General features: G+C 33.0%; 1 protein-coding gene across 1 annotated transcript in view; it reads right to left on the reverse strand.

Annotated features, from left to right (window-relative positions):
- Window positions 1-16,095, reverse strand: part of LOC130636188 (ribosomal RNA processing protein 1 homolog B-like) — a 43,073-nt gene that overhangs the window by 14,357 nt on the left and 12,621 nt on the right. The window contains exons 3-11 of the mRNA XM_057445828.1: window positions 10,468-10,528; window positions 10,246-10,331; window positions 3,935-3,996; window positions 3,798-3,849; window positions 3,645-3,722; window positions 3,504-3,571; window positions 3,289-3,388; window positions 111-208; window positions 9-37 (exon numbers count right to left, since the gene is read on the reverse strand). Coding sequence (XP_057301811.1) covers window positions 9-37; window positions 111-208; window positions 3,289-3,388; window positions 3,504-3,571; window positions 3,645-3,722; window positions 3,798-3,849; window positions 3,935-3,996; window positions 10,246-10,331; window positions 10,468-10,528 — 634 coding nt within the window. The remainder of the gene's footprint in view (window positions 1-8; window positions 38-110; window positions 209-3,288; window positions 3,389-3,503; window positions 3,572-3,644; window positions 3,723-3,797; window positions 3,850-3,934; window positions 3,997-10,245; window positions 10,332-10,467; window positions 10,529-16,095) is intronic.

Below are 16,095 nucleotides of genomic sequence, written 5' to 3' on the forward strand. Positions count from 1 at the left end.
ATGCTCACCGTCAATTTCATCAGAACGTTTTTGGTATCTAAAAACGTAAATAAAATAATAAGGAAACAGGAGAAACGACAGCAGCACCAGCAAGAACAACAACAACTCACTTTTCAACAAAAGAAAATATTATTTTTCGATTAAACGTTTGTATCTTTTTATCAGTACCAAGTTTGCACAACCTGTCTGCAATCCTATGATATGGTATCTAAAATGTGAAAAAGATTGACTGATGTGTATCAAGAACAAAATGAATTGACATATTAAATGCAAGCAAAAGACAACATTCAAAAGAAAGTGTGGTCAAGGAAGGTTTTCTAATGTGAATACCTTACAGTCAGATCATCAAAATCCAGCTTATGAAAGAACTATTCTTCACATTTTTCCTATTTCCTGGCCGACAAATATCAGGGATTATTATTAAAATATAATTTAATGACGCTTTTGATTTGAAAATTGACCTGAAAATAGCTTTTACTTAGAAACTGGTCAGCCTTCAGAAATAACGTTTATATTTATAGAATCGGAAAAATTTTCAACACTGTCTACCTGCCCTATGTGTGTGCAAAAGTAGTGACTGTGCAGCATGCCGGATACGAAGCATTCGTTGTGTCCATATTTAAAAAATGACAAAAAACTTCCTTTCTGTTCTCACAATTTGCTTTTCCTGGACCTACAGAACCATACTTTTACATGATCAACATCGTTGTGACAAAGACAGTTTTTATTGGCTAATTTTGGCGCACACAATGTCTTTTATCAACGCTCGGTACTCTGAATCCTTACAGCAAGTTAAGAAATTATTGGGAAGGTTTATCTCACTGTGTAGATATAAAAAAATACAACAGGCTTTGGAAACGAAGTTGGAATTTGACGACAATGGTAGTGTACTAATTAACTGGGGTACCTAGTTTCTAGTTCCGGCTATGTTTTGTTTTGAAATGCTGCTCGCGAGCTTTTTCCCAATCCTTTCAGTGTTCAACATACTTGGTATCACTACCACCGTTGTTACGAAGTTGTCATGGTTATCCTTTGTATTATTATTTTTTTTTGATTAAAGTTTTAGCGATGACGGCGTGCTTGGTGGACGATCTAATGTAATGGTGGTCATTTTGAAAGTTTGTAGGTCGTTTCTTTTCAAAAGTTTTGCATTGTGCTTTTTATATGTTTTACATGTTTGGATAAAAATGTTGTCACGCTTTCTAGCCATGTATAAATCTTAAACAAACCGATTTCAAGCTTTTGGCTACAAACGTAGAGGGAGCATGCTCAAGTCCAGCTCTAGCCTAAATTATTCTATTATTTTTAACTTTTTAACCAGTTTCGGATAAGAGCTTTTTATCCTGACCAAAATTATTATTTTTATGTTTCAGTTTATGGCTATCTAGCTAGCTATCAAGCTGTTTATTACATCTTGACTAAAAAGTAAAAGTAGCTAAATGCATTTTGACTACATCAAAATTCTTAATTAGTAATTCTTACGCTTTATAGTCGTAAAAAATTATTCTGCAAAATGAAATTGGGAAATGAAAGTGATTGTTTTCCCTGTATGGGGTAACAACGGACACTGTTTCCTGTTTTTATTTTAACCAAAGTTGCAATAAAGTATGTCACACATCCGTGACATTACCGGGAGGTAAATCAAATAATTCTGTTTTTCATGCAATGGTGGAATATATTCTATTACATTTTGCCTAGCATCCATGCAGCCATGTTCAGCATTGTTTGATTTTGTCATATGTTCTGTACAAACCTATGTTTTTTTCGATTTTTTGCTGTTACCTGCAGGTGATATTGAATCAAATCCTAGTTCCCTAAATTATTTAAAAATTCTTTAAGGTTCATTTTACCAAAGAGATCTTTAATTTGATCCTTTTGGCTCTTGCATATCTTTTTTAATGTTTTCGGTTTTCAAAACCATTAATCGTTGGAATTAAGATGATCTAAAATATGATTTGGAGAAAGGTGATTTATTGTACAATAGTGCGAATACTACATCATTTTTATCACGCCCTGAGCTTCCTTTGTCAATACAAGTAGAGTCACAAGACATCACCATAACATTTCTTTCGAACGATTTTTGATTTTTGCGGAGCGGCTCTGATTGTAAAAACCAAACTTGATTGCAAAACTTTACTTGTGTCAACATAACAATGATGGCATTCTATTCATAGTAAAAGGATTTACAATTTCTATTTTTTTTTTCAATTTGTTTATCTAGTGGATTACCATAGTCGAGATCACCAGGGATTATCTAATGGCACTACAATTATTGTCAAATTTGGAGAAATTCATGATTTAGGTAATTATATTATCCAAGTTTATATGAAAACTTGCAATATTTTAGTGCAGTATGTTTATTTAGCTAATCGACAGATGATTTTGCCGTTTTTATTTTGTTCAATACCAGACAATTAACGCTCGTGTTAAAAGACCTTCACACAGTCATATACATCATTTTATTTTCATTTTTATCATGTGCAAAATATAGTATTTTCTTTTGCACTTCTTTCGAATAAACTTTTGCGAGAGATAGTAGCCATTCTTAAACTCAAAAATTTTATGAATTTTCCCATCGCGTTAAAAATTACTTATTAAACACCTGGAATATAATTATAAATAGAAATTTTTAATTCTAAATCCAAGTCAATCCTCCGGGCATTGTTATTCCTCGATATTTCTTTGGCTATACGGTCGTAGCCTACCCATAGAACATTTATCTGCATTCTCATGGTCTATCAACTTACGCAGCAGAGCGTAGTACGGACTGAGCTTGACAAAGGACACTGGTAACGACAACAAACAGCATATTTCTAACGAAGGAATGCTTTTTAATGCTGATCAGTAGTACCCGAGTTCTAAAGCTACTCAGCTTTCTTGTTGTTTCGAGTTTCATTCCTTCATCAACGTGCGGTACGTTTCATTCAGTTCAGAGTTTGTGTCGCGTAATTTGTGTATTGTCTTGTAAAGTCACTCAATTGAAATCTATAATTTTTAAGTCATTAGGGATTTTATTTAAAAGTAACTTTTTGCTTTCTTCGCACTCGTTACAGAGAAACAGTTGAAGTTTTAAACACCCTAAAAAGGCTGCAAGAATCTGTAATTAGGTTTTACAATGTTAAAAAAGTTTCAGTTTAAAGTAGTACTTGGCCATCCGTTTACATTTTTCTGGCATCCGCTGAACTAAATCGTTTAGAAAACGAAGGTTGCCATTACTGCTGAAGGTAATACATTTGATAAAATTGGCAAAATCAGTTTAAATATTGAGGTGAAAAAGAACCAACTTACACAAAACAGATCTTTATCACCATCAATTTCTTCTTTACGGATCGCAGTGTTAAGTAATTTCAATAATACTTCATCACGAACTGTCTTAACAACTGAATGACTAAGAAAAAATAACAAACTTAAAACAGGAAATTTGAAAACTTTCTACATCAAAGTAAACAGGGCAGATCTATCTGGAAAACCATTAAAAAAAATCGAGTCCAGTCAATACCTACCTGTCACCATAAGCAACAGCCAAAAAAAATGGCTCCAGAAGAAGTAAAAATGCATCTTCATTTGGCAACTAAAAAAATTAACGTTTTTATTTTTCGTTGTCTTATAAATCGTTCTTATAAATATTGATGCAAAGTTCCTACCCTAGCAGTTATCTTGCACACTTCCCATAATTCAGAAAAAATCTTTTCAGCAAGAAACATCTTTAATCCATCTGGATACTAGAAATATTGCAACAGTAATGTGATGATATAATAAGATAAAAATGCTTCAGAAGAACAGAACAACTTACTAACCAGTGGATCATTTAGTAAGTCACTGAAATACTTGCTCGATTCAGTTGTCAATCTAAAAGAAATTTAGGCATAAAATAATTGTTTAGTGAGAACTTAGGTCCAAGTTATGTAATAAAAACTGTCAACACCATACATACTTTTCATTCCAGGTTGACTGCGATAAAAACACCAAACTTTCATGTAGAAATTTCTGTGTAAGCTGAAATACAATATATAAATTTTACGTTCGCTGAAGACTTATGTTACACTGAACAAACAGTAAGAAAATAATTAGTCTAAATAAGGATAATTGGTTAACATTTATGTACTTTGTACTTTTTAGTTGTTTTACACGAAATAAATTTTACTGTTATGTTATATTTCTTTGACGTCCCAATATAAGTGTGCTTAGTGGACACAAAATACAAGTTGTACAACCTCCAGTGCAAATGGTTGTTGGCTCAATTCCCAGCCATGCCATGTCAGAGACTGTGTCAGTGTTTTTTTTAAGGATGTTCCCAAAGGCAATTCTAAGAATTTTTAAAATAAACATTTTTTTAAATAACTCGATCCAAAAGCAAGATACTTTTTCTGTATGTTGCTATTGTTACTAAAAGTAACGTGTGAAAGTTAGAACAGCTTTTAAGGAAGACACATTCCAAAATGCCTTAAAATGGGTTTTTGCCTCTAGTAGAGGTTTATGTTATGTTTTATTAGTTTTCTTTTATTAAATTAGGGGTTTTAGGAGCATTCAGGGAAGAAAAATCAAAATTTTCAGCAATTAAAACTATTTGGAACTTTATTATAAAACTACAATGAGACTATACATGAACTTTTAAATTAACCTGACATGCCTTAATAGACTTGAAAACAAATAAACAAACCAAATCGTAACGTTAAAAAGCAAGAAATGAAGGAAGATTCTGTTACATAGAATTTAAGCCAGCCACAAGTGTTTAATGGATTTCATTAAAACATATTTTGCGGTAGAACAATCAATTAAAAAGTAGCTATCAACCAGATATTATCGAGGATTATTTTTTTTATCCTTTTAGAAGATATCTTTTTCATATTTGAAACTGGACTTGTGTGTTCCTTTATTTTATTGTCAGGCAGACACCAACGTATGAAAGACACTTAATTATTATCAACTTACGCCTGAAATGGAATATTCCTTTCGAAATAGCTCTCAACCCTACCTAAATGATACTTCAAATCTACCAAATGATTTAGAACCATCAAAATTTTTTCAGGGATATTCCTAGAAAGCTTTGTGATTTCCCAGCTGGCTGTGTTATTATTTTCTTTCTATGTATGAACTAATTGCTATGGAATATCCTCTGCCAGATGGGCACGATGAGAGTTTTTTGAATTTACCTTTCCTTTATTTTACTCTTTGCATGCCAGAACTACCCAGTTTTAGATAAGCAACTATGAATACGTACGTTGCAGCTCTGTTCTAAAAGACCTCTTCTTTAACTTAGAATATTTCTTTCTCTAGTGCTCATTGACTTTTTTTCAATTTTAATAACATTTATACATGAATAGTTTGCACTGGCAAATTTTCGTAAACACATCTTGCCTGGCTGAAGAATTATGCCACTTAAAATTTTCCTTAAAAAATGGAATAAATCTTCTCCTACCTGTCTGCTACCTTTGAAACGGTGTAGCAAATGTTAAGATAAACGTTGACTCGAGAATGATGTTTTTGGAATATTCAATTCTACTAGTAATACTGAACTAAGCGATTGCATACAATAGACTCTCTGTGATTCGAACCTCTCCTTAATTCGAACAAATCTTCTGGTCCCATCAAAATCCCTTAACAAATTCCCATGATTCACTTCCCCTACTTCGAAACTCCATAATTCGAATTCGGGTTGAACTCAAAACTTTAAAATGAGTAAAAAGAACATCTTGAATGGTTCAAAAATAACATAATTTTAGCAAGTGTTATCACATAAGATGATAAACATTCAATACATCAATTTGCTACTTTCTATATCAAGAAAAGAAAATTAATAATAGATAAACAATTTTCAAAAAAACTTGAGAACTACCTGCGTATTATTAATAACCTTATTAATAACAGTGACCACTACCGAAGACTCCAGAGTAATCATGGGTTTTTCAAAAAGAACTGTGGAATTTGGTACAAATTTACTATGAGATCAATTAACACACATTAAAACGGCCCAAGTGAAAGAAGGATGCAAAAATGAAAGAAACAAAAAACAAACTCCCACACAACACAGTAAAGGGTCTAAAAGGTATCCGTGTGTACAAGTTGTCCAAACCTTCTGCACGCTCCAAAATCTCTAACTATTTTTAGATATTCTGAAAAAAAAATAGATTTTGTATCGAAGCTGTTTATCATCTGTGGGTGAGATCATTAAGCAGAACAAGAGCATATTAATCAATATGGGGGGTGAGTTGTGCTTTAAGCTCGGCTGTCACTTTGGGCTAACGATGAGTTAACCATAGCGAGCATGATGCGCTATGGCCTCAGCCCACATCTATGAAGCAGAAGCAGGTAAAGTAACGTGAAGCAGAGCATGAAGCAAGTTGTTTTTAAACTTGAGTTAAGAAGAAATTATACTATACTAGTCGTTAGCCCGTGGAAAAATCCACGGGTTCACCCGTCGCGGCTAAGCTACCATTTTGCGTGACAGACAGACGGACGGACAGACGTATACGGGCATTATTATACTATATTTTTTTTGAGTGAAGTCGTTAATTAAACTTTGTAACTACTTGTGGCACAGACAAACAATATTTAATGTAAATTAAATTATGGAAAGTTGAACGGCCAATGATAATGACATTCAACAATACAACTCTAACAAGGCTACAATTGGATCATGAAAATCATTCCTTTTTTATTTTTTAATTATATTTTATCTTAATTATTTTTGTCGTTTATTTTACTAAAAGTCGACTATAAAAAGATTAAAATATTGTAGTATTTTAATCTTTAAGATATTTATATATAAAGCTTGACTTATAAAGTCACAAAAACGCTACCGAATGGAGCATATTATAAGTGCAGCCACAAGTAAAACAAATCGATTAAATAGCCTTCTGAAAAAAAGAGATTTCCATTGACGATATTTCGCTTTTTCGTAATTCCGATAAACTGGGATAAACCACGAAAATGGGTTAATGCGGAACTTTAAAGACGGCGTAATTTATTCTAAAGTGAAAAACATAAGACCAAAGCTAAAACATTGTTGTGCTGAAATAACTACAACACATTTCTGTAAACGTTAAACATTGGTGTACTACGTTTTAAAATCATCCAAAGGGGATATTACAAATCTTAAAAATATCACTGTACTAAAAAAACAAAAACATATTGTTTGGAATTATTTTGAGTTACACAGTCAGCAAATAATAACATAAAACACGTATTATTCTTAAATTCTATTATTTTACAAGTATAAATTGATAGGCTTTCAAATAGAAGTGGTCGATTTTGCTAGAAAGTATCACAAATAGTATTTTTAATTTTCTTCTGGAAAGAGGCAAAAAATAAATATTTGTCGAACCGTTCTTTGTTTTTGCATAATTCATATTCAAATTTGCAGTTGGTTCCCATGTTTGTTTCTTGTTGTCCCATGTTTGTTTCATGTTGGTCCATATTTGTGATGTGGTACATATCTGCTGTCTGATGTTGCCCTATGTTTGTTTATGTATAGTTGTTCTGTAAATTATCAGTTTCATTTATGTATTTATTTGTCAAAGTCTTTTAAAATTTGGTCTTTATATAATTCCTTAGGGATTTATAATAATTTTATTAAATAACATATAACATCATGTGTTAATTACCATATATAAGCTTTGACAAGTTCAGAAACAACTCATTTGCATGTAGACCGTAGTAGAGGTCAGTTGTTCTAAATTTAAATGTAAAGCTATTTCTCAAATGTAAAGCCATTTCTCAAATGTTAAGTCATTTCTTGAATCAGTTACTTTAACCTCAAAGTTAAATAATACAAGTGAAAGATTGTTTTAATCTATATCAAAGTTTATTTAACATATTTCATCAACTAACCCATATATGGCAAGCTGTTTGAACTTAAATGTAGGAATGATCTGAAATTCTATTATTAAATTTTTTCAATTTTAACGACCCTGGGTTGTCAGCAAAATGTAGTCCTCAATTCTCAGTTAATCCAGTGACACTTTTAATTACATGATACATAATGTGTAGCTTATTTTTATATTATCACTTGGTATATGTTTTAAACATGGCCACACAGAGAAAATGTTACAGAGAATGTGCAAAGAATCTCTATCGCTACTTATTTTCCTTATGAAAACACAGTAAAATATTGGAGCATAGTAACTTTGTTTGTTTGGATGATTAACTTTTAAATGAGATTTTTGTCTGATTGACTTGCGATATCACAATGAAAACAAGAGAATAAAAAACTTATTATTCCCTTGATTTTGATTTTTACATAAGTGAAATTTTTTTAGTTTTTGGGACAAACAAAAAATTATAGTTAAACAAATTTTTAGTAATGATAATTGTAATAATAAAAACAACGCAATGTTTCTAAAGGTCTTTTTAGACGATAAATTATACGTAAAGTTACTAAATATGGTAATAGAAAAAATATTGTAGTAATTTAATTCACATTCAAAAACACTATAAGTTATTCAAAAAATTATTCATCATCTGTTGAGTTTGTTACATCAAAGCTTCATTCATTCTCACTCATTTTAGCAAAGTTGCTAAATTTGGAGCCACATGTACTACCGGATGGCGGTATTCTTTCATCTTTGCTAGACTATTGCTGAATAAAATCAAAATGGTTTAATTTTATTCATAGCTAATCTAAACAATTTTTTTACTTCTGGTAATAATTTTTCAATAATTTTAGGTAAAATACACTATCAACCATTCTGTTAAGTATTCTATTTTTAGTGAACTTGATGTATAATTTATCGAATAGTTCGCCGCTAAAAGGGCCTTTATATAATATTGTGGAATCAGTGTTAAAAAGTTTAAAAAGATTAAACTGCTGCATGTGAGTAAAGCTTATAACAACAACGCTGGAGTAATTCTCTATTTATTAATTACAACTTTTATTATCTATTTTTATCTCAACAACTATAGTGAGTACAATAAAATGAATTCCTTTAATAGAGAGCATCAGGCTTCTCATTTTGAGGTATATACGCGATCGGTTCCTACGCGCTATCGCGTAGCTGAATTAAGTAAGGTACAGGAAGAACCATGTACCTCTGTTGACAGATTACTTCCTAATTAAAAATGGTCGTGCATTATTAAACAAATAAATAGCCATTTTAAAAATCGCGTACCCTGATCACGTAAGCACATATTTACAAAATAAGAAGCCTGGAGCATATGCTTGAATGCGTCTTGTTATTGTATATTTCATTCATATTTTAAGTGATGACCTGATGATTAGATGCAGTGGAAATAAGAACGTAAAGGTAGGTTTCCATACGACCGCATTTTCCACTCTAGCAAAAAAAGTTCAGAGCACTTTGCTCTTGAGTTTAAACTTAATGGAAACCACTTGAGAGAAAAGATGTTTAGAATAAAATAGCTGCCGTAAACAGAAGAAACCGTTTGCTATGAAATTTAAAAATAATATTAACTTTCTTTTTTATAGCAGTGAATTAAAAGAAGGCGTAACATGAAACAACTAAAAAAGATGAGAAAACTTTTTCAGGAAGAGGGGAGAGTTATTATTTACTGTTAGGTTATGAATTTAACTACTGATGTTTTCCCAACAAGTAGTTTATTAATGTGTTTGTTAGGACGATTTAAAAAGTATTTATGAATTCCTAACTTTTATTCATAATTCAATGCTAACAGGCCTCTCTGCTCTACTTAACACCAAACACTTATTTTTGAAAGGTGTTGTTATTTTGTGAATAAAAAATATAGCAAAAATAATTAAAACCCTGCCCGGACATGCCCCAACCACGAAAACGTTGCTATAGTTCAATGGAAAACTATACTGTGAGGAGAAAGCCTGTGTTTTAAATCGAAGTTAGGGTGCAATTTTGGAACTTTTATGACAACACAGTTTGTAAAATAGTAATTGTTGGTTGACTATTTTTGCGAGGACTACCTTACAATAGGCTGTACTCTGTGTTTTTATTTAAACAGCTGTTGCATTGCACATCTGTTACCAGATGTGCAATGCAAAGTTTATTTGGTCTATCAACCTGGATGTGTGGAATGGTTTACCTACAATTAAGCGCTCAAACTGGCATTCAATGTCGAGTCACCCTGCACTATGCATAAAACCTTCTTTTCTCTTTTAGGTGTAACTGAGAAATTTGAATAAATGCATTGAAAAGCACTATAAGAACATACAAGTTTAGGTATTTATAACGTATTAACAGTTTTGTGTGACATTTACTATCCCTGCGTGTCCTGTATTATTTACACTGCAAATAGTCTAGCAGAAAAATAACATTATACCAAGTAGAACTTGTCCAATCTAAGTCTATCGATACCAAGCCACTCTCTACCCATTGTTATGAAAAAGACTTTGGAGAACAGTACACCTACAAAGGTTAAGAGAAGAAACTTTAATTAGATGAGACAAAATATATTGAAACATACATATTGAAATAATGATATACCCCCACAAAACTAGAAAACAATTTATAAAAGGTGTTACTCTAAGTTTAAACAACTGACCTGTCATGGAGCATTGACCAAATAAATGAATGCCATTGGATAAATTTTCAGCAAGTTCCTCCTGAAACAACAAACGTTTATACTCAATATGAACAATGCATCTTACCTAAAATACAGTCCAAATATAAGCTTCTGCGTACGCTTTATACAAACCTTTCCTTGCAAAACGGAATCCCTTTAATTTTTAGAACTATTTCTATATCCATTTTTTGTCCCGCGGGATGTACATACCAAAATAATGAATAACATGAAAACAAGATTAGATGTGAGCAAATATTTAGTTTGCAGCGAAGTATTGCAGATATGGTTTGTTTACTTGCTATATTTGCAAAATCAATATGTCATAAAGATTATTAATATTTGGTAATAACTATTATAATAGCCGTACTCCGTCTGTCTGTCTCTGCGCGGACCCCCCGCTGAGTTAGGAAATGATGATACGGAAACACGAATACCAAATGCGATATATTTTTACCGACTTTGTTTTGACCGCTCGCGCGTAGAATACCATTCACAACGCCTGATTCTTTAAAAAAAAAACAAGATTTTCGCGACCAGAAAGAATCCAAGATCTTCGCGGAACGAAGGCCATTTTGATAATGGTCGTGTTTGTGGTCAGTGTGTGAGGTTTGTAGGCCTGTTTGACTTTTTTATCTTCTAAAAGCCTTATATATTTGTAATATTTGTTTTCTGTTTGTTTTCAATGTTAGGATAAATATATTGTCACGTTTTTTAGCCACGTACAGATCTTAAACGCACCAGTTTTAGGATGTTTGGCTAGGAACGAAGATTAGCTAGCTATAGCTACTAGCTAGCTAGAGCCTCACTTATTGCTATTCTGTTTGGTATAAGAGCTTTTTATCCTAGCCAACATTTATTTTTATGTTGAGGCTGTGGCTATTTAAAAAGTGAAAGTATAAAAATGCAGTTTGGCTACAACAATATTCTTAAGCAATACATAATTTTTATGCTAAATGCAGTTAGCTAGCTAGGTATAGCTACATATTTTATAATTTTTCTGCAAACTTTTTCTGCAAATGAAATGGCTGAGCGATTGTTTTGGCTGGACGAGTAACGACAGGCTGTTCCCTGTGTTTTTATTTAAACCGAAGTTGCAATGAACATTTTTGGAAAAGGGTAATACGCCTTATGCGCCTGTTCAACTGTGTTTAACTGTACTAAGCGGTTAGCCCAGTGTTAAAAACAGACTGTTTTTTGTAAAAGGCTGTTACGCCTATGGGCATGTGCAACACCGTTTACCTGTATATACTAAGGTCAGCCCACCACTGTGACAATTAATTTTTAAACTTTCTTGGGAATCACGCCTGGACTAACCCCTCAGCCCTATGTCTGCGAGAAAGTTTTTTTCAAAAGGGTATTATTCCTATACGCTGTGCAACACGGTTTAACTGTACTAAGCGCTCAGCCCAGTGTCACGATTAATTTTTTAACTTGCGCAAAAATTTATTCTGCAAAATGAAATAAAATTGACGATTGTTTTTGCTATGATGGAGTAACAACACTTTGTAAACTCTGTTTTTATATCAGTTATCGTTGCGGGAAAGTTATTTTTTGAAAAATATGTTACAGTCGCACACTATAATGTTTTATGCGCTTCAAAAGATTAACGACATACTGTATACCTGTACTAAAGCGCTCCACCTGATCGTGTGGGACAGTTTACAGCTCTTATTAAGCGCTCCACAGAGTGTTCAATGCCGGATCACACCTTTACTTGTGGCTTAACCCGGCATTTCGACGCCGGGTTTCCCGGCTAGTTTGGTAATAATATGGGATAATACAATGTATCTGCCAAACATTAATAGCATGTATCTGCCAACCTATTAGAACTATTAAATGGTTTGTTTATTATCCTTGGTGTTAAATGAGCTAGGTATTAGCTAGCTTTGAATATGATGATTATGAGTAGCTAGTTGGCTGGCTGACTTGTTCCAAACAAACGTGAAATTTCAAGCTGTTTACCAAAATTGGTGATGTTGCTGGTATATATATTGTGTCTCCAGTTATAATAGCTTACGGTTGGTCAGTCAGCGAAATAAAAATAATTTTATCAAAAATGTATGGTCAGAACAACAAGAAAAAAAATAATATAAAATAACAACAGAGGTTGTTACGACACGCATTGTTTCCAATGTATTTTCGCATCACGCACGGAGCTAATATTTTTTTGTTGCAAAGGAAAAATAATAACAACTTGTCTCACTAAAAGTAACTAGCCGTCAAGGTGAAAAGATAAAAATGCTCAAAAACTTGTTTTGAAAGTTACACATTAAAAATATACTTGAGTTGTTTTAAAAGTTATACAGCAAGTTACATTTGCACTGTTTCAAATTTTTACAGCAGGTTATTATTCTCCCACTTACCATAATAATTATAAAAAAAAGTTATTTTGCAGGCCTTGCCATGAGTCGCAAGCAATTGCTCGTGCCCGCGTAGTGCTCGCGTAAATGCTCGTTACCCAAGCGTTCTATTGCTCTCGTAAATATTAACATTTTGAGATAATTGTAAACGTTTTCCTGAAATTGAAAAGATATTTGGTGTGATTATTTTCCACCCATCGTTCAAAAGTTTATTTGCCATTTTGTAAAACGCCTGCGATACGGGCATTAAGGTTAATCTTTGTTGTGCATTCATTTTGCAGTAGAAAAGTGGGGGACGTTATAAATCGTGAACCCCAAACACGATGATCGAGCGTCTACTGGTATATAGACTCTCTCAATCTTAACTTCCTTTTCTACATGTCCGAAATAGTATGCATGACAATACTGTAGTTTTCATAAATTTATTGTTTTTTTTTCAGCAAATAGGAAAAAATATGCTTCGTTTTCAAATTAAAAAAAAATCTTTATCTGCATGGTTTAAATAAAACTTCCAAATTCATTCGGAAAGTTCAGGAACACGTCAGGCATATAAAATTTATACAGAAAAAAAAATTATACCGCACATGGTTTTCGTTTTTAAAATTGTTTAAATAACAGTTGCGGCATAAAGAAAATAATCCATTAAATTTGGACCTGCTATGGTTTCAAATTGTTTCGTCAAATGAAAAAATTATCTACAATTAAATCCATGATAAATTGTCTGTTCCGCCTGCAAGTGCAGTTTTGCAGACTTGCATCATCCATGCTCCGTCGGCGTTCACCTCCGCATTAATTCAGAACCGCATGGCTGGATTTCTTGTGTAAGACCTGGTTACCAACGACGAAGGGGCCAGGCAAAAGAGATTTATGTCTACGTAGTTCTTTTAACTAAGTCAGGAGTCGGTGAATTAGCTAGGATGGTCAGGTTGGCTATGAATAGGCTTGCTCGTGGATTTCAAGGACCAGGACTATTCAATAATTCTGAGATCTAAGTGTCTGTCCAAGACGAAAATCTATGGGACGTTTTAACTGATGAAAGTTCTAAACGAGCCACGGACATGTCTGACCAAACTGGAAATGTGGCAGGCAGTTTAATCACACGCCTGAAACAATTTAGGTGTGTGCCCAGGCGCACGCCTCTCCTGAAAAAGATGCCCTGAGAGACTAAATGTAGTAAAGTTTTTTAGCGAAAAATATGGCGAGCAAAATCGCTCGCGTGGACACTCTGATGCGAGCAATTAATTGCTCTGGAGGTTATTTGCTCATGGCAAGGCCTGTTTTGATAAAAAAAATTGTTCTTTTAATCTTTAGGGCAGTCTTATAAAAAAAATTAAATTTAAGTGCAACATATTTGTACGGACTATAGTTCAGTTGACCATATTTAAAATCTTTCGTGGCATTAAAATTACTTTTTAAAAATTAATAACGGAGGAGGGTGTTACGACAAGTGTATTCTACCTTATTTTTATTATTTTTCCTAAATGGTATCGACTAAAGGTCTTGCAGTATTGCATTTTAGCTAGTGAAATTTTAAGCATATATAATATTAATAATCATAACGAAAGAGGGGTGTTATTGCAATAACAATCTGTTTTGTTTTTCACTGTGTTATAAATACTTTTGTTTAACTAAGGAAACTATTTTTGTCATTACAAAATTAGCGCATCGCCCATTTTAGTTTCATCGGCACAAAACCATGAATTAGAATTAATATTTTGCACATATTTTCGGCTTGACGTTTTCTTGAACAGAATTCTTTTGACGAAAAAATAATCGGGAAAACAACGAAATGTGTTTCACAGGCATATAGACATTAAACTTCTAAAAACTGAAACTTGATTATGTTTAGACAAATATAACTTTTCTAAACAAAATGGCATTTGGTAAAAATACAATCGCGACCATGACGAAAAAGTATACACCAAGCAAAAGCTAAAATTATGCTTCGTTAAACTTGGTAAAACCTGAAACAAACAAATTACCTTTAATGAAACACGTTTTTAAAAAAAGAAAAAAATTAAATTATACTGGCTATTGAAATCTAGAGCTCGCCAAAATAATTGTGGGACACACAATCCTCCGTGGAGATAATAATATTAGCGTGGTTGCCACGATAGAATGCTTGAATGTTTATTATACATGGAGACCACGATTTTATTGTGGTTCGTGTGCTCATCCAAATAAAAATATATTCACTTTATTTTAAAAACGTGGCTACGTTTTAGGTTTAGATCGAACATATACTAAAAGATACGCTCTTAAAATCTGCAACATTTTAATCTTTTTGTTACGCTACCACTAACAATACCCATTTTACAACTGTGTTAACTACGATTTTGTAAAACTGCCAGTTGTGGAAGTCATTTTGTTGATACATTCTGTGGATGGGGGGGGATTGACAACGCCAATTTCTCAACAGAGTGTCTTGCAACTCGCTAAAACATTAATACATAAGCTACAAATATCAAGGTCAAAAAACAAAATGGCGGAATAAAGTGCCTTCCAAAAGTACACAAAAATACAAGTATATAAATAACTCAATAGAAATACAGTGGCTATACTCCCACACCACAAGTGAACAAAAGGGCAACCAAAGGATGTAAAAGGGTGGGTAAATGAACAAGTCATTAACTGAAATGAACAAGTCATTTACTGTACACATTGGGTTCTTTGATGGAAGCTTCGCGAGCATATCCTTTTTCCAAAAGGTTGTCCATGAATCGTTTGTGGTTATCGAAGAATTTCTTGTCAGCAATAAATCGCATTTAAGGTGTGATAATTGTTTAATGGCAAGAGCTTTATTGCTTGGGCATTGTCACATTCTTATTTCTGAATGGTAGTGGTAATTTGTAGTGATTTTCAACTTTCGTGACGTCTTTCTATGCCCTGTTGTCTAATATAATAATTTTCTGTCTATGATGACTACCCTTTATAGGACCAACGACACACCATCCTAGCATGGTTCTGTAGGCATATGGAGGAGAGTTTTGACTCGGAATGACTTCGATTGGCTCTAAAGCTTTGGGGCAGTTTGCTCCTATCACCAGATCAACTTGATGTCCATTTGATTTCAAATAAGGATTCAACAGTTCCAAATACTTTCAATTTGATAACTTATCAACACTTCTGGATCTACTTGGAGCTCTGGACTAGTGTACGTTTTTGGTAGCTTAATACTGCTGCAACAATCATGAATTCCCTCAACGTATAATCCATTAATGATTTTTGACCTTGTACACTTACACTG

The sequence above is a fragment of the Hydractinia symbiolongicarpus genome, chromosome 3 (assembly GCF_029227915.1).
Source record: "Hydractinia symbiolongicarpus strain clone_291-10 chromosome 3, HSymV2.1, whole genome shotgun sequence".
NCBI lineage: Eukaryota > Metazoa > Cnidaria > Hydrozoa > Anthoathecata > Hydractiniidae > Hydractinia > Hydractinia symbiolongicarpus.